An 18,503-nucleotide genomic window follows, 5' to 3' on the forward strand; every position below is an offset into this window, starting at 1 on the left:
AGGACTGGATGAATCGCAAAAAAAAAAAAATTATTGCTATTTCTGGCAGAAAAAACAACCAAAAAAGGTTATGAGAGGTGTAAGAATTTAAGAATTTGAAGTTTCCATACAAAGCTTGCAGCAGTCTAATACCCATTTGGTTCCAAGGGCCTCGTATTGCTTCCAACCTCCAGTAAACACTTAATTCTATGTAAAGTTTCCTGGACACTTACTTAAACTGATAAATAAGTTTGATATCAATTCATATATCTTAAATTTAGGTTAACAAAATTTTCTATTTACCATTAATTTGCATTAGTGTTGAAAACTAAATTGCGTTATTAAATAAAAATACTTTAAAACTGGTCAAATAACGTGAGAATAGTATTACTTCTCGATATCTGAATTTGAGTCCTAATCAAAAATTCACGGGTCTTAAAGTTTAAAAAAGATTCTAATAACTAAATCCAGGCAATGTTCGTGATAACCGAAAAGATTAAAAGTTTATCCATGGCAAATGGCATAATTGGTTTTTTGCACCGATTGAAATCGAGATGAACAAATAAGAACTTTAAATAAAAATTCTCTAATCTAAAATAATTCTTACACAATTTCTTTAAAAAAATCCATCACTAAATCACAGATAACGCCTTTGAATACAGATTTTTTCAAAGGTATTTCCTGTTTATCAGATATTTAGAGACAATACATTTTAAAGATTATCAAGCATTGCCATCTAAAATTATTCTTGTTTCCAAAATATTCTTATCAAACAAGATCAACATGTAGAGCGTATACAAAATCAGTGACAAGTGGCCCTCAAGGGGGCGGTAGGGACCACTTTGAAAACCACTGGTGTAGAATGTTGCTCCTATTTTGATTTGGAATTCACTCTTCAATTGTCAAAATGCCGTCCAAGGAAGAAGAACAGCGTATCAAAATTTTGCTCGCGGATCGCGAAAATCCGAGCTACTCGCACGCAAAGCTGGCAAAATCGCTAAGAGTTGCCAAATCAACCGTTACAAATGTAATTGAAGTGTTCGGGGAACGTTTGTCGACAGCCAGGAAGTCTGGATCGGGGAAAAATCGAAAACCACTGAGACGACAGAGAGAGTTGCCGGTAGTTTCAAGCGAAACCCTAACCTCTCTCTCCGAGATGCCGCAAATAAGCTGGGTGTATCGTCTACAACCGTGCATCGAGCCAAAAAACGACTATCGACTTACAAGAAGGTAGTGACTCTAAATCGCGATGATAAACAAAATACGTCGGCCAAAGCGCGATCCCGGAGGCTGTACACGACGATGCTGACGAAGTTTGACTGCGTGGTAATGGACGACGAAACCTACGTCAAAGCCGACTACAAGCAGCTTCCGGGACAGGAGTTTTATACGGCAAAAGGAAGGGGAAAGGTAGCAGATATTTTCAAGCACATGAAACTGTCAAAGTTCGCGAAGAAATATCTGGTTTGGCAAGTCATCTGTACCTGTGGCTTGAAAAGCAGCATTTTCATAGCTTCCGGGACTGTCAACCAAGAAATTTGCGTGAAAGAGTGTTTGAATAAACGTCTGCTGCCTTTCCTGATGAAACACGGTTGTTCCGTACTGTTTTGGCCGGATTTGGCATCTTGCCATTACGTTAAAAATGCCATGCAGTGGTACGCCGCCAACAACGTGCAGGTGGTTCCCAAGGACAAGAACCCTCCCAACACGCCAGAGCTCCGCCCAGTTGAGAAATACTGGGCTATTGTCGAGCGGAACCTAAAAAATACCGAAAAAAAACTGCTAAGGACGAGCAGCAGTTCAAGGCAAACTGGCTTTCTGCGGCGAAGAAGGTGAACGGACAAGGTGGCTGTACAAAATCTGATGGCAGGGGTTACGCGTAAGGCCCGGCAATTCGGATTTGGAAAAGCGGAAGCCTAACTGAATATTTTTCCCGAATTTTTTACTCATTAAACTTGAAAAAGAAATTTAATTTGATTTTTAAATAAACGAATTCACCAATTTACATGCGTTGTCACTTGACCAAATTTTGACCGTATCACCCTTTATGTGTACAGATTCTGTATACATATGAGCAGAGATACATTGGAGTAATTTTTATGCTGAAATCTGCTTCAGTTTCCGCATGGCTGGATTAAGCCATCGGATGGCCAGAGGCAATTTTTATCGGGGCCCTTGTGAATATTTTTTTTCATATGCCGTCCCAGAGAGTGAGTGTGATAATTTTAAAATAAAAGAGCATGAGAATCGATAGTATAAAACTTTAGTTGGAAAAGTTTCATTTAGAATTTTGAATCTCAGAATGAAATCGGAATGGGAAATCATTAGAGTATTGCCGATTTGTCTATAGTACGCCCGAATGCATTGTGTTGCCAAAATTAAAAGGTTTTTTTTTAACTTGTTACTAAAAATGAACAATTTGTATTACTATTTGAGTCGTTTTCCGTCAAGTTTTGACAAGTTTCAGCCAATTTTTATAATTTTTTTTATCACGTTTCAGACACATTTTGATTTTTTTCTTTTAAATGATTGTTGTCATATATGAAAGCGGCAAAAAGAAGGTAATGTTGTTTAAAAAATTCATCCATACCAATATCAAGCGGGTTCTGTATCCGGTATCTTAAAGTAAACGATTGTTATTATATTACGGGCAAACATTGGGAAAGAGTTAATCATCTGATCGATCGATTTAAATCCAAATTTAAGTTGAGTTTTATTCATAAACGTTATAACTATCTCCAAAAAATCAGTTTAAAATAAAAATAAAAAATGAGACTTTAAAATTTTTTTAATTTTTTTTGTGAACGCTTGGTTTGTGCTTCACCAAGAATAGAATAATTATGTCGTTCATGATGATTGTGACACTTGGAAAATGCTTGATAAATGTTTCAGAAAAGTGGTGGCTCAATAGCGGCACGTTATCCAAACAATCGGGAAAATTGTGCCTGCACACAAAGTTTTCGAGGCCGGATTTTAGCAAAATTTTGCTCAAATTTGACCAGCTAAAATTTAGCAATCAATTTAGCAATTTTTTCGAACTAAATTTTTAGCAAACGAGAAAAAATTATGCCACCACAATTTTTGCTCACTTTTTTTAGCAAAAACCTGAGGAAAAGTTCGGCCCGGACCTGAAGATTTCTATATTTATTGTTTTTCTTTGCAATTTCGGAGAGATTTTTTTTTTGTGATGGTCCCATAGGCCCATTTTGGTCCTTCCTCCATCCCATACACTTCTTTAGGAGTGGGAGGAACTATTTATCCTCTGGATAGTTATGTTTACATTATTTGATCAATTCTTGTACGACTTGTTTGTCTTACTCCCGCGTATGTCCATCACCGTACATTTTTTGGTTGTACTCCATTTACCCGAAAACCATTGCCCAGAATGAAAAATCCCCAGAATTCCAATCGCCAGAAAGAACCATTCCCCAGAATTTTTTTCCCCAGACGAACCATTCCCCAGAAAAATTTTCGCCAGAATGTACCATTGCCCAGAAATTATTTCACCAGAATGAACCATGTACCAGAAATTTTTTCGCCAGAAGAACCATTTCCCAGAAAATTGAAAATAGTTATCCTTACTAGAAATTATTTAAAAAAAAAAAGAATTGTTACAAAAAAAAAGGGGTTACATAACTTTATTCTTTTGCGGCAAAGCCGCAACCAACGAGGATGAAGGGGCTGAGGCGGCACAAAGCCGCCGAAGCTCCCAAATACGAGGAGGCCGCCGACCCGCCGTCGGAAGCGGCGGCCCTAAGGCATTGGTCTAGGTCTGCCGGGGCTTCCTAGGTCTGCGTGAAAGCTAGGGGTGATCCCTTAGCCCCGTCCGCCACGCGACAGCGTGAAGGACAAAACGTCTTCCAAGTTCGAACGCGCAGCGTGAGGAGTCGGATACCAAAACGGTTTTTAAAGGACCATGGTAAGCATTGAATCAATAAAAGTACCCAAACCATAAACAAATCACAGTATTGGTTATAAAATAAATTTCGTTGGAAAATTTCAAAGTCGTAGTTTCATTTAAAAAATCATTTGAAAAAATTAATTTCGAATCATATGAAATATTCAAGAATTCATTAGAAAAAAAAAAAACAAATAAAAATACTAGGAGAAAAAATCTGGGATTTGTGCCATTCTGGTAAATGTTTCATTCTGGGGAAAAAAAATCTGGGAAATGGTCCATTCTGGGAAAAAAATTTCTGGTAAATGGTGCATTCTGGGGAATTTTTTTCTGGGAAATGGTTCATTCTGGGGTTTGATTTCGGGTATTTGTCATTCTGGGAAAAATTCATTCTGGGCAATGGTTTTCCGGTAAATGGGATACAATCACATTTTTTATCTGATACTTCTTCAGATCATCATCACATCCATATGATCCTTTTTAGGATTGGTAATTGTTTCAGATTGACTGTTTAACGTATTGTATTGTCAGTTTCTTAAAGACATTTAAGTTCGAACTGTCTTTGATGTTCAGCGGCAGGTTATTATACATCTTCAGTCCGTTGTAGATAACAGAACGTTTGGTCATTTTTTTTTTTCGTGTTTGGTAATCTAAAATCTTGAGCTCTTCTTGTATTGTATCTGTGTATACCAATACCATACTGCAGACCATCCAATAAATAAGATGGTAACATTCCTTTCTTCATTTTGTGTATGAAAATCAAACTGCTGTACGCAATTCTCTGCTTAACTGTCAACCTTTGCAGCATATCAAGCATAAGAGCGCTTGGAGTATATCGATTGCATCGTAACACTACTCGTATTATCTTGTTTTGTATTCTCTGCAGCCTTTTCGTTTGTGTATCTGATGCATGAAGCAGTATGGAAGCGCAATAGTCAAAATGTGGCATAATAAGAGATTTTACGTAGATAATTTTTGATCATAAAGTCATATATCTGCTTATCCGACAAAGTATTCCATATTTCATGGCAATCTTCTTGACAGTGTAGTCGATATGGGCTACGGAATTCAGCTTTTCATCTATTTGTACTCCTAAGTATTTAAATTGGCGTACTCTTTCGATTGCATATACATCGATAAACAGATTAGAACTAGCTTCAGCGTTGCGATTTCCAATAACCATGAAGTAGGTTTTAGTAAGATTCAGACACAACTTTCTGTATTTCAAAAAATTTGCAATATTTTTTAAATCCGCATTAGCTTCTCGTATAATGAGTTCTAAATCATTACCGCTCCAGTAGAAGACTGAGTCATCCGCAAATAGTTTGAGACGACCGTACTGTTAACATTTTATCATGTCATTGATGTACAAGATAAATAACAGGGGACCCAACACACTACCTTGGGGTACAAGGTGGTATTGTTCGATTATTGAATAGAATAAGTTTCTTTTTCAATTTATTTTTCTCTTTATTTTGACACTCCATTTAACACTTTTCGTAAAATGGAACTTATTTTGTTCAGATCCTGGGAACGTACCTACATTCCGGTGAGCAAAATGCCAAGCGATCAGCATCGGGGTTGTGTCGGACATGCATTGAAATTCCAGCTGTGGTCTCTTTTGATTTTCGAACTGTTGCAATAAAAATCCGGAGCCCCGCCGGCAGCAGCAACCTAATAGAAAAATTTTGCACTTCTTGATCGACTCTTACCTGTACACATCCAGTATCGATTTGGCTACCATTTTATTGTTAACTTAGCCACTAAAAGAACCGCCAGCATCGAATTTCCGGAACGGCACTGAATCACGTCGGTTTGTTTTTTTTTGTCTCCAACGGCAGCGGCTGCTGTCTAGAAACAAGGCGGCTAGAAAACCTACGTTTTACTAAAATCAAGCAAGATAAACTTTCTGATTACTAAAATAAAGTTAATTCAGCTTTTTGCTAATTCAAAAGTAAAAAAATATTTTTGCTAAAGGAAAGTAAATGCTGGAGCCCCGAAAGTTTTGTGTGTACGACTGCAAATTATAGTAGCTTTTCCAAATATCGCAATCAAAAAAAGTTTCAAGTGTGAACTGAAGAATTGTATCGTGAAATGTGGAGAAAGATTTACAAAATACATGGTTTGATCCGCAGTGAAATAAAAAAAAACTTGACATAATAAACGAAGAGATAATGTTGTTTTATTTATTGTAAAGTAAGCATTTCATGTTGAAGGATTTATCCGGACTAGCTCGGATTTTCAAAGAAAAATTTGAAAGAAGTACGATTTTGTTCACTTTCCCCATGAATCTCGGTAAAGAAAATTGCATTTTGCTCGGATTTGTTGTCGGGTTTCGATTCGAGAAAAATTTGATATTGAATATACAGATTTTTCAAGTTTTTCTAAAAAAACATTCATATTTGGCTGGCCTGGATACGTGCTTCGAAAAATAGGGAATGATTACACTAGGGGTTCTCCTAAACTTCAAAAATTGGAAAAAGTGTTGCGGAACCTCCGTAAAGAGTCCAAGTGGCCATTCCGGTCCAGGATTCTTCTAAGAAGCTACGCCCGAAGCAATTAACCACACCGAAGTCTAAATCGATAAAAAACATAGAATCGTGTAAAAATGGCCGTCTGAAAAAATAATTCAGCGTAATCAGTTTTTAATTAAAATCTCTTAGGCTGGAACAAATGTCATATTCTTCTCAGCCCTCCCTCTCCCCTTTTGAAATTTCCAAAAAAAAAAATCTAAGGGGGGATTAAATAAAGTTTAAAATATTTTATGTACATTTCGAAAAAAAATCAACTATCTGAAGAATTACAAGACCAAAAACAAATTGTGGAAGATGGGGGTTATTTTAGTTTTATATTCTTGATTTTATAGAATTTTTCGATAAAAAATTACTTCATTTATAGGTTTTATTTCAACGATATGCAATGCAATTATGTTGCATACAAGGTTTGGTGAAATTTATTCCAATTTATTTGGTGACAATTTTTTTTTTGCTTTATAAATTTATACATACAAATAGTAAAAAATGTGTATTTACTTAGAAAAAAGTCGAAGAATTTGTCTATCTCGTCTCACTGGTGACCGTAGATAATGAGTACAGCCGTGAGATTAACCTTCAAAAAAGTGTGTAGAATTTCAAAAAGCTCACAGCTAGAGATTTACTGAATACTCGGCGCCGGATACCGCCCAAAAACCTTTAAGCCGAATAGTTGAGCTTAGTATTCGGCCGAATAGGCCGAACATTTATTATTCAAATTTATAGATAACAGACTTGTAAATTTTTTCAAATGATTTTGGATAATTTATAATATATCCAAAACTTATGTTGTAAAAGCTACACAATCATCAAAATTTTATGGCTTCATCAAAACATCTTAGGTGTACCCGTGTATCTTTTACTGTAGATCGTACAGGAGAATGCTGACGGGTATCGCTTCATACCTACTTTGATTATCGTTTATTCCGGATTTTCTTGATATATCCAGGCTTGCCCATAAATCCAAATTTAGCTTCGAGATAAGTCAAATCTGGCCGGGATGCTAAATCAAATAAAAACTCAAATATCTCTTGGAAATATTTTGGATGTGTTCAATGACTTTTTTTTTATTTTAAAAAATGTGCATAGATTATGCCCTTTTTTTAAAATAATTTTTCGAAAATCGTTCTGATCGTGTGGATACGCGTAGTTGAAAGTATGGTATGCTAAAGGTTTAGGAACATCTTGTTTTTCTTAACAACTATATTAAAGATATCTTGTCGGGCTGGAGCTCCAACTGTATGTAAGAACAAACCATGATTTCAAAGGATTCAACGCCATTTTTTTTCAACTTAGCCAGTAGGTGTCGTTACCGGTACTAATATTTTTTTCATTTTTTCTACACTCTCTACTAATGACAAAAGCATTCAAAAACAAATCAATTTTTGTGAGTTTTAATCATGAGTATGAAAATAGTAGAATTTTTAGGATTTTGAGTATGAAAATAGAATAATTATTTCATAATACAAATTCAACGAATGGTTTAGTGATAATTTGTTCCTCAAAAAATTGTATATTGGAAGCATTGGTAAAAAAAAAATGTGGTGTTACGTTGTTTCTGTTATGAGAATAACAGAAGGATAGAATATGAAATTGTAAAATTTTGATGTCGAGTTGGTTCAAATCCCATAAAAAATGTCATAGGTTAAATAATATTATGTAGGTACGAATTTATTATAGGAACTCTAGAACCAAACTCTCACTACGTTCATAGAACATTGGAATATTTCGGAGGGGCCAAATTTCCTTAAATTCTCATAAACTGTCTGGATAATTTTGATGTAATTACTTTGGTCTGATGAAGGACTCATATTCGATATTTGGAGCACAGATGTTAACAAAATTTTTTTTGGAATAATAACTCATATTAAACAATGGTATGCATACTCATAATTAAACTTTGTCTTATGTTTCCTCTAACTAATAAATAATTTTTGCTCCTTTTCCCCAACAAAGCCAGTAGCTCAATGCAAAACAAGTACTAGAAGAGACAACATTGCCAATAAAAAAAGATACGAGCATATTAATGAAGTTGCGAATTTTATTTAGCTGCTTTTGCTGCACCCCAAAAATAAGAAAACTAGCTAAACTCTGTTTTATGCGATCTGGAAGTCAATTTTGGGTTGTTTCTGTTCTGAGATTTCTCAAATGCTGACAATCAAAATCGCCGAGTTACTTAGCTAAGAGCCACTAGATGGTGCTGTTTTTAGGCTACCTAAACGGTTTTAAAATAGCCGACCTTTGGAATTCTTCCCACGAATTCGGCAGATTTTTGTTCGGGCCCGTTCTCTGGTTCTCTGTATAAAAACTAGCAGTGATAAACTTTTATTCATTTCTTTATTTTTGCACTACCGAGGCAGTCAACATAAATAATTAGTAGATATTTTTCCATAATGCAACCAGACGAAAGTGAAAAGAAACTTTAACAGCAATTTTCTTGAAACATGCCAAACAGTTCATGTGACCTATTCAAAACTGACCTAAATTTAGTTATTTTTTCTCAGTTTGGTTTTAACAGTTCTCTTTGGTATGTTTGGAGACATCTGGTGGCTCAGCCAAAAAACAAAAATTGATTCCAAAGTATCGTTGGAATTCTCTGTTCTCTGTGGTTAGAGCAGGTTGCCATAATTTTTTCCACTCCCATCCGGGCCTAGCAATTCCGGGCATTTTTTCAAAAAAACCTGGCAAAATCCGGGCATGGATTTCAATTTTTCAAATTCAAAAACCGGGCAAAATTTAGGTGATATTATATGTAAAAGCAAAGAAACAATGCAAAAAAAAAATGAAATTAATATTTAATTAATGTAATTGCAGACTTCCAAAAAGTTTTTGGAACACTTGAATATTTAAAGATTTATAAAAAAAATCAGCGAAATTATTTGAAACAACCGTTGAAAATTTCCATACCGTTAATCGATTTTGCTGAAACTTACTCAAAAATTTTGATTTTTTTTTGGTTTCTTTGAGAAAATTGTGAAAAAATCCGGGCAATATCCGGACTTCTTTTAAGATATCCGGGCAACCGGGCCGGACCGGACTTTCTCGAAATTTTGCATCAAATATCCGGGCAAACCCGGATAAATCCGGGCAATCTGGCAAGCATAGGTTAGACCAAGTGGAGCGTGATCTGGCGTATGTTGGATGCCCGAGAAGTTGGAGAACGGTCGCCATGGACCGAGTGAATTGGAGGAATATTGTTCATCAGGGTTATGTCGGAAGACGGAACACCAAATAAATGAATAAAAAGAAATAAATGTGTCTTAAAAATGATACAAATAATAAAAAATAAATGAAATTTGTCAAATATTGACAAAAAGTGATGCTAATTATTATAACAATGGTTTACTTATGAAAACAGGTAACAAAAAAGTTGAGAAAAAAACGAACGATTTTGGTAACCCAAAGTGTTAAGGAATGTTGCCAAAAACGGAAGGCCTATATATCATCAATGATGTACTGGGAGGAATTTTAACATTCAAAATACAATTTTTAAAATTTCATTCCAGATTGGATTTATGCAGCATAATCACTGGCTCTTGACACTTTTGCAAGCATAAATTCGAGCTAGCAAAATCTCTCTGAAACTCCACTTGTGCGTAGCGTGTTTGTTTAACGCTTATCTGCGACATCATACATACAATATTTATGTACCTTATACTGATCCAAGAGCTATTTCCTAGACAACTTAGCGTTATGCAAATTAAATCATACTTGAAAGCTTTTCAAGCTATTTATAAAATTCTCTAAACTAGTTGTTGTGAGTAATTAGCTTCTCAATCAACGTATGAACCTCTACCCTAAAGCTTCAATCAATTTGTTCAATCAAAAAACAAAAAATACAAACCAGGAATCCCCATTTCAGCTCAGCTGTCGATCGTAAGTGGCGCAGATTCAGGTCTATGTCCATTAATTCGCTCTCAGATCTGCCCAACTAAGGCATCTGTGCCGCCGACGCCATGGCGTCTGTTGTAATCTGTCATTCTACGAGAACAACAAAAAAAAATCTCATCGCTGAGTTGGTAGCTGGAACAAGGAAGTTCTACCGATTTCTTTGTCCGATGCGCGACAACAAGCCCGTGCTGGGTGCGTTTGCCATCGTTCAAAATCTCGCGACGCGGACGCCAGCCCATTCTAGCAGAGCTGACGTCTCTGCTCGGATTCTTATACTCACCACCGCTCACATCCCGAACCATTAATCGGTTTAGCCATTTTAGTAAGTGCCATTCATAGGTCAAGGTGTTAGTCTGTCGGTCTTGTCAGGATTGCGTTCGAGTCAAGAATCGTTAGTCGTTGAAATTTTGCAAAATTCCTGTTCGAGCTATGCCAAAGTTGTGGTTCATCATAGTTTCCGTAATTCTGTTACATTTGGATCCTTGTTTGAGCGCAGGTAAAGCTTTGTATGACAATTATTTCGATGGATGTTTGTGACGCCTTATTCGTTTGACAGATGGACACTGCATAACTTCGAAGGCTGAATCAGGAAAATGTGTCCACATAGACCGATGCCCTGAGCTTAAAAAACTAGCGTACAGCCCAACTATTTCGGCGGCAGAGCGAAACCTACTCAGAATAAGTATTTGCGGTGAACAAATGGTAATATCGATCAATGGACAGATGTAATTTAAAAGCGAGCGTAAACATTTTTTTAATCGTTTTAGGTTTGCTGTGCGGATCCTCTATCACCGGCGGAAAACCCGATCATCAAAATGAATTTGGATGTATCGTCGGAAGACTACAGGATGCAGCTACCGGATCCAGATGATTGTGGCGTAAATCCTCCCGCAGATCGCATTTATGGTGGTGATATTACGGCTTTGGATCAGTTCATGTGGACGGTGGCCCTAGAATTCGATGTAAGAGGGATCCGATCCGTTAAATGTGGCGGTACCTTGATCAACTATCGATACGTCCTTACAGCGGCACATTGCGTCAAGTTTGTGAAGCCAGAAAAGTGAGTAACCATTCGTTGTGCCTCGTTTGTCACCTTCATAACATAATTTACACTTTTTCATGCGAATTCAATAGATATATTTCTCTCGAGAACATAGTAGGCGTGTACTAAATCGTCAACACGCGTTTTTTCGGCTCCGCAAATTTAATAATTAGGTATTCGATAGAAAATTAACAAAAATTACTAACCTGCTCGGTCTTTCAGCGCCATTCTTGCATTAGTCCATGCACCACTAAGGCGGCGAGAAATGTTATATATGTAGTAATCGTATATCTCCCATGGCGGCGGTTCTTTCTTCTTCTTAGGCTAGAGAATTTGTTCAGGCTCTCTTGTCCCGCCTACAACCTCGTTTACCTGCCTTTTCCAGTTCCGCATATCGTAAGCGGGTGCTGCGAAGTAGTTCCACCTCCCCGTGGTGCAGAGTGGAAACGTGTCTGCTTTATGCAGATGTACGGCCGAGAGAACTACCCCCCCCCCCCCGCCCCCCCTTTATGAAGACCCTCGCTATCTAACACTGATCAGGGCAATGGAATTACTATCGGAAACCGACTCCATTTGGTGAAGGTGTAAAGCTTAACCGTGCCGATGTACCTGGAAGGCTGGCGGGTTGTTAAGTCACGCCAGTCTCTAACGGTTGCCTGTGGGGCACCGGGACACACCCCACAGTATCCCAGTCCTTGCTGCGCTAAGCAGGTCACTGGCGCAGTGGACCGTCTCTTACCTAGCTACTCGTGGGATTCAAAATGAGCAAAAACACGAATAATATAAAAAGGGACGGAACGGACAAAGGCGAGAGCCCGAATCTGTTCGGCGGGAGTAGCCTCAGGCGTTCACCGCTTAGGAAATCTGCCAACCCGGTGGACCCGACGGCGGAGTCGGTGGAAACGCCGAGCGAGGTTCGAGCGGACCCGTACGAGGAAGTACAGGAAGCGCTGGAGGACCCACTGAGCTCCCCGGAACTCAAGATCCGGGAGCTCCGGTATAGTTGGTCACGGCCATGGCTGGCATCGCTGACCTTGTGGAATGTGTGAAGGGGAAGTCCAACATCAACAAGGAAATACGCGAGAAGCTAGCCAGGGTGATGCAGCTTTTCATCGCAGCCAACAAAGCTGTGGTGGAACGTCTTGCGGAGCCCGAGGCCAGACCAAAGCAGCGAGGGCCAGCAGAGACCCCTCTGAAGGCGGACACTATCCGCCCGAAGAAGGTCAATGCCTTTGCCCAAACAGAGGGCGGTCTTGCGTTTGGTGGCAACAGCAAACGTAAGAGAGGGTCTCCCGGGGAACTCAGACCCGGAGACCCTAAAAAAGAGCAAAGTATCCGTATGTCCGGCAGGATCCTGCGGCCAGCGCTTCCAAGCGGGCGGAAGGCCCTGCAGAAAAGTCAGGTGAGCCGACGAGCGCAATTACCGGATGGCAAACGGTATCGCGCAGAAGGGGAAGGCCCAAAGGTACGGAGACGAGAAAAGCCAAACCTCGACCCCAACGACGCAAACGTCGCGTCAGGGAGAGGGGAGAGGCGATTGTCGTCAATACACGAGGACCTTGCGGACATCAAGAAGGCTCCTTTTCCATTTTCGGCTGATGCAGATGTGGTCAATTTGATTTTCTATTCGGCCATCTCGGGATACCCAAGTGACCTTATGTGCTGGTCGATGGGGGAAGAGCGATCTACCGATCACCATGTTGTTGCCAAAAAACTCTACAAATTGCTCTATGTTTTCGCTCATCTGTTCTAGACCACGGCGCCCCAAGATGCGCTCAAAGTGCTGATTCTAAGAGTCAATCTTAGTGTTGGAGTCGTCTTAGTGGATTTGAAAATCACCCTTCGGAATTTTCTCAACTTCCTTGTTCAAATGACTGCAAATCAGCTCTTCCTCCTGCAAATCGGCAACGTCAGATGGCGCATAACATTGGACCATTGTAAGGTTTCTAACCCGTGTTCTGAATCTTACTACGATTATTCTTTCGAAACCAACTCTTAGCTTCTCTAGCAAGTTGAGCCAGCTTATCTGACTGGGCAATGGTCAAAACATTCCAAGTTCCAAATCTAGTTCATGTTTTCATGCTGAAATTCGTTGCCAAAGTTCCAATTCGATTAGATGACCTGAATGCATCATCAAAGGCAAGATTTCAAAGCGATTTCTGTCTAAGTTGAATAACAGCAGCTGATCGTCGTGTTCTCAGAATGAAACTCTTATTTCGATTGATCCGGTGTCCAGTTCACGAAAGGACCGGAATATTTCCCTTGAAGCCTAGGGTTGTTCCAGAGAATGTGATATTCAATTTTACTACTCAGCCTCCACCCAAAGTCATGGTATTTGAAGCGTTTACTTCGGATGGATTGAAGATGCATCCTGTTTTCATAAAAGCTGGAATAAAAGTGAATACTGAAGTCTACGCGGACATTTTGAAGAACCAGATGCTTCAGTGGATTCGGACAAACTTCGGTGAACCAGAGAATGTTGTTTTCCAACATGATGAAGCCCATGCCATACCTCGAAACGAACCCAAACCTGGCTGGAGAAAAATATGAAGTTTTGGCCTCCGAGCAGTCCGGATTTGAAACTCTTCGATTGTTTGATAAAGGCGTATGTTCAAGCAAAACCCAGTGGACACTTTCACTCCAGTGTCCATTATCTGAAGGTTTCCATCTCTGAGGCGTGGGTTTTACTTTCAGTGGCTTATATTTCGAAGGTATGCTCCCGATACAGATCTCGGCTGGAGAGAGTCGTTTAGAACGAAAGCCATCGAGATTATGCTTTTCTAGATTTGAATCATGTAAATATGAAGAAAAGTTTTTTTTTGAACCTTGATGACAGATTTTCGCATTTTTTATGGGTCATACTGTATCTACACCTAGGATTGACAAAGATTCACAAGATTTCATGTTCTAATATTCTTTTATTTTTGTTTTTAGCCTCATTGCGCTCATTGGTGAATACAACTTGACGAGCAATCCGGATTGCGACGAGTACAACAACTGCAACCCGAAGGTTTTACGAGCCCAGATTCAAACCATAACGATTCATCCGGAATACCGAAACAGGCAGAAAGCTGACATAGCCCTGCTTAAATTGCGCCAACCGTTGCCCGAAAAATATACGAAAATTATAAATCCCATCTGTTTGCCTCATTCTGAAGCTTTGCGACGAAATCTTTTCACGCATCATAACGCCAGCGTCGTCGGCTGGGGTGGTCATGAGGATGGTAAGTATCAAAACAAAATTCATGATCCTAGGTTACCAGTGTCCCTTATTTATTGTTTTTATTAGGTATCAGCAGCGAGGTAAAAAAATATGCAAGTTTAGTAATAACAACCTTGGACAGCTGTAAAAAACAATACGCGAATTTGTACGATACTCGAAAGTTGACCGACAATCATCTGTGTGCGAGATCAGTTACCGATGGATTTGAAGACGCATGCAAGGGAGATTCGGGGGGTCCCTTGATGGTTAACTATGGAGGAAATTGGTTTTTGGTAGGAATTGTGAGCTTCGGGACAGAATGCGGAATTGGCAAAATACCAGGTATCTACACCAGAGTTTCCAGCTTTATGTCTTGGATTGAGGAGAATTTGGTGGAATGAATTGAAAGCAGGAAACAGAATTCAAATAGGTATACCATTTAGTTTCATAAAAACATTACATAATAATCAACTGTGTTTTGCACATCTTCGAAAGCATTATTGGAAGCTGTAAATTAGGATAGTATAGCTTGGGTTATGGCTATCTTCTAGTAAACAACTATTTTCAGTGGCATTTATTGTGTTTTACTTTGTAAGAAAGGTAGAATTTTCAACTTTTTGCACAAAATTATAATTAATGTATCCTGAGCCGATGTCCGCGAGTTCGAGCCCAAGAGTAAACATCGAACACAGTTGTACCGGATAAGTTTTTCAATAACGATCCGCCAACTGTAACGTTGATAAAGTCGCGAATGGCATAACGATGGTAAAACGACTATAATCGAAACAAAAAAAAAATAATTAGTGCATAGGGGAGGAGCGGGCTATATGCGCCTATTAAGCAGAACACTGATTTAATCAAATATCACGTCGAATATGTGTACAAAAACTATATACACGTGTGCAGGCATCTTTTTTCTATACAATAGAGTAATTTTTATGTTAAAATTTTCTTCTGTTTCCAAGAAAACGATTTTATTGTAAGTGTTGTCTAAAATGCCGAACCTCAAACCGTGCGGGCTAAATGCGTCTATTTATGTTTTGCACAAAATTTCTGTTTTTTGGGCAATATTTCCGCATAATTTCATTGAAACTGCTAGAAAGTAATAATTTCCGTACGACAAAGCTGAAGTTTTATAAAAATCTATGTATATTAAAATTTCATGGAATAAAACAAATGTTAGGGTTTCCATACTATGGAGGCAGTTCATCCATGAGAAAAACTTTATCAAATCTGTTTTTAGATCTTCAATTCTCTCTTAAGATGTTTTTCAGAGCTTAGATTTGAAGGTTCAATGATAAAAATCATTTATTTATTCTATTTAACCTGTTATTTTAAGATGGTGGCATTTTACAAACATGATGGGGGCATACAAAAACACTCTATTATTCCACTAAATAATCATTATTAAACGTCCACAAAAGCTGAAATATGTTTAATTTCTTAAGTTCATTTGAGTAAGAAACAAAAACCATCCTAGTTTTTGTTTTAAACTTCTTTACGTATAATTTTTAAAAGTTGAAATATTACATCAAAATGTATCAAAACCTTGTATGATTTTTTCTTTTTTTTTTGAGTTTATAAATTCATAAAATTCTTTCTTGCCTTATGTTCTAAGCGTATCACCTTCAAAATGCATTGGTCAGATAAGCTGTCTAGTCAGCCATTTCGCCAAACAGCCGTAGGGTCATTTAACCCGATAGGCCCATTTAGGAAACCTTTCCCCTAAATCGAAGATAGGTGGTTGGCGTCGTTAGACGGTTATCGCAGAATCACTCTTGGTGTGGAGTATTGGGAAGGAGCAGCGATGTACTCTGAAATACTGGAGCTCTGGCCAAAGATGCGAGCGTTTACATTTATGTATGTATGTGTGTATGTTGATAATCTACCAAGGGTTCGAGGATTCACCGCAGTTTGACCAAAGTATTGGTTCACGAACAATATATTATAACTATCATAATCAAATAACTCTAAACTCCATACCCGGCACCATGGCTTCGTGTGAACAGTTATGCAGTGAATGCATAATGTTTAACTGTAAGTATATGTTTGGACACAAAATTCAAACAGGTACATTCCACAACATATTTATCTGTTTCGAAAACGATGTAGGCTGCATAATAGACTGAGTCGATTTGGGGTCATTTTTGAATTTCACAAACCCTGGGGTCTCAAAAGCTTCGTTTTGGTCCAAAACTCATCCATGATTTTTTGCAGAATTTTTAAGTATCTTTTACATGAGTAAATTTGGACTTTTAGGTTTGTATGGGAAAATTGAATATTTTGTACTGAAAAATCATCATCATTTTTGTTTCTTCTGTACAACCAAGCCTGCTAATGGTTTTTGTGCCAATTTATAAATTTCCTAAAGGAAATTTTCCGCTGAACAACTTTGTCCAAGACCGTAAGTTCGTATCTTTTTAGCCAAAAAAGTTATTAGCTGTTTAACAGGGGTATGTCTTTTGGCATTGATAAACAATAAATTCAATTGACACCACTGCTTGTGCCCCGCGAAGTTTTGAATGAAAAGTAGTCATACAGTTCTTCGCAAGGCACTCAGCAGTGGTGTCTATTGAATTTATTGTTTATCAATGCCAAAAGACATACCTCTGTTGAACAGCTAATAACTTTTTTGTCTAATAAGATACGAATTTACGGTCTTCGACAAAGTTGTTCAGCGGAAAATTTCCTCAAGGAAATTTATAAATTGGCACAAAAACCATTAGCAGGCTTGGTTGTACAGAAGACCCAAAAATGGTGATGATTTTTCAGTACAAAATTTTCAATTTTCCCATACAAACCTAAAAGTCCAAATTTACTCATGTAAACATTACTTAAAAATTCTGCAAAAAATCATGGATGAGTTTTGAACCAAAACGAAGCTTTTAAGACCCCAGGGTTTGAGAAATTCAAAAATGACCCCAAATCGACTCAGTCTACTGCATAATGCTATTTTAATGCTTGGGGTTACAGGATCTTAGTATTACCTAAGATAACATTTTACATTTTACAAAATTTAGTTTCTTCGGTGTCTATTGCCATGAAAAGCACTTTACAGCTGTTGTTTAGACATAGTAAAATTTATGATTTTGTAATTTTTATTATAACAATGCATCAGGAAATTTATTGGACTACTTTTCCATAATCAGTTCGAGCAAATGTTAAAATGAACAGGTTTCTTGTTATTAACGGGTGACAAGAACAATAAAAGTTAAATTGATTCAGTAAATAAGCAGACGGAACGAGCTCACTGATTACGCGTTTACAAGAGATTGCAGCAAATTCTTACATTAATTACGATACGTAGCTACATATTTGACTCTGAGACCATTATAAATTTTGTAAAGCAAATAGAACAATTTTTGTTGGCCAAAGGTGCGAGTACATGGGCATTTTTTTTTTTTTTATGATGGTCCCACGGCCCATTTGGGTCCTTCCTCCACCCCATACGCTTCTTTAGAAGTGGGAGGGACTATTTATCCTCTGGATAATTATGTTTACATTATTCGATCAATTTCTGTACGACTTGTTTGTCTTACTCCCGCGTATGTCCATCACCGTACATTTTATTTTTATCTGATACTTCTTCAGATCTTCATCACATCTATATGATCCTTTTTAGGATTGATCATTGTTTCAGGTTGACTGTTTAACATATTCTATTGTCAGTTTCTTAAAGACATTTAGGTTCGAACTGTCTTTGATGTTCAGTGGCAGGTTATTATACATCTTCAGTCCGTTGTAGAAAACAGAACGTTTGGTCATCTCTTTTTTCGTGTTTGGTAATCTAAAATCTTGAGCTCTTCTTGTATTGTATCTGTGTATATCGATACCATACTGCAGACTGTCCAATAAATAAGATGGTAACATTCCTTTCTTCATTTTGTGTATGAAAATCAAACTGTTGTATGCAATTCTCTGCTTAGCTGACAACCATTGTAGCATATCAAGCATAAGAGC

General features: G+C 37.9%; 1 protein-coding gene across 1 annotated transcript; it reads left to right on the forward strand.

Moving 5' to 3' along the window:
* The first annotated feature begins 10,557 nt into the window (after window positions 1–10,557).
* LOC129747858 (melanization protease 1-like) lies at window positions 10,558–15,010 on the forward strand. Its single transcript, XM_055742233.1, has 5 exons — window positions 10,558–10,795; window positions 10,856–11,001; window positions 11,067–11,359; window positions 14,276–14,565; window positions 14,631–15,010. The coding sequence occupies exons 1-5, from the start codon at window positions 10,729–10,731 to the stop codon at window positions 14,942–14,944; spliced, it is 1,110 nt and encodes a 369-aa protein (XP_055598208.1). The 5' UTR covers window positions 10,558–10,728; the 3' UTR covers window positions 14,945–15,010.
* The last annotated feature ends 3,493 nt before the right edge of the window (window positions 15,011–18,503 follow it).

Source organism: Uranotaenia lowii, chromosome 2 (assembly GCF_029784155.1).
Source record: "Uranotaenia lowii strain MFRU-FL chromosome 2, ASM2978415v1, whole genome shotgun sequence".
Lineage (NCBI taxonomy): Eukaryota > Metazoa > Arthropoda > Insecta > Diptera > Culicidae > Uranotaenia > Uranotaenia lowii.

What these genes read in the sequence shown, in the direction of transcription:
- LOC129747858 (XM_055742233.1), top strand. Translation starts at nt 10,729, where the DNA reads ATGCCAAAGTTGTGGTTCATCATAGTTTCCGTAATTCTGTTACATTTG. An exon ending in GTATTTGCGGTGAACAAATG is followed by an intron (nt 11,002 to 11,066) that starts GTAATATCGATC and finishes TAATCGTTTTAG; the next exon opens with GTTTGCTGTGCGGATCCTCT. An exon ending in AAGTTTGTGAAGCCAGAAAA is followed by an intron (nt 11,360 to 14,275) that starts GTGAGTAACCAT and finishes TTTTGTTTTTAG; the next exon opens with CCTCATTGCGCTCATTGGTG.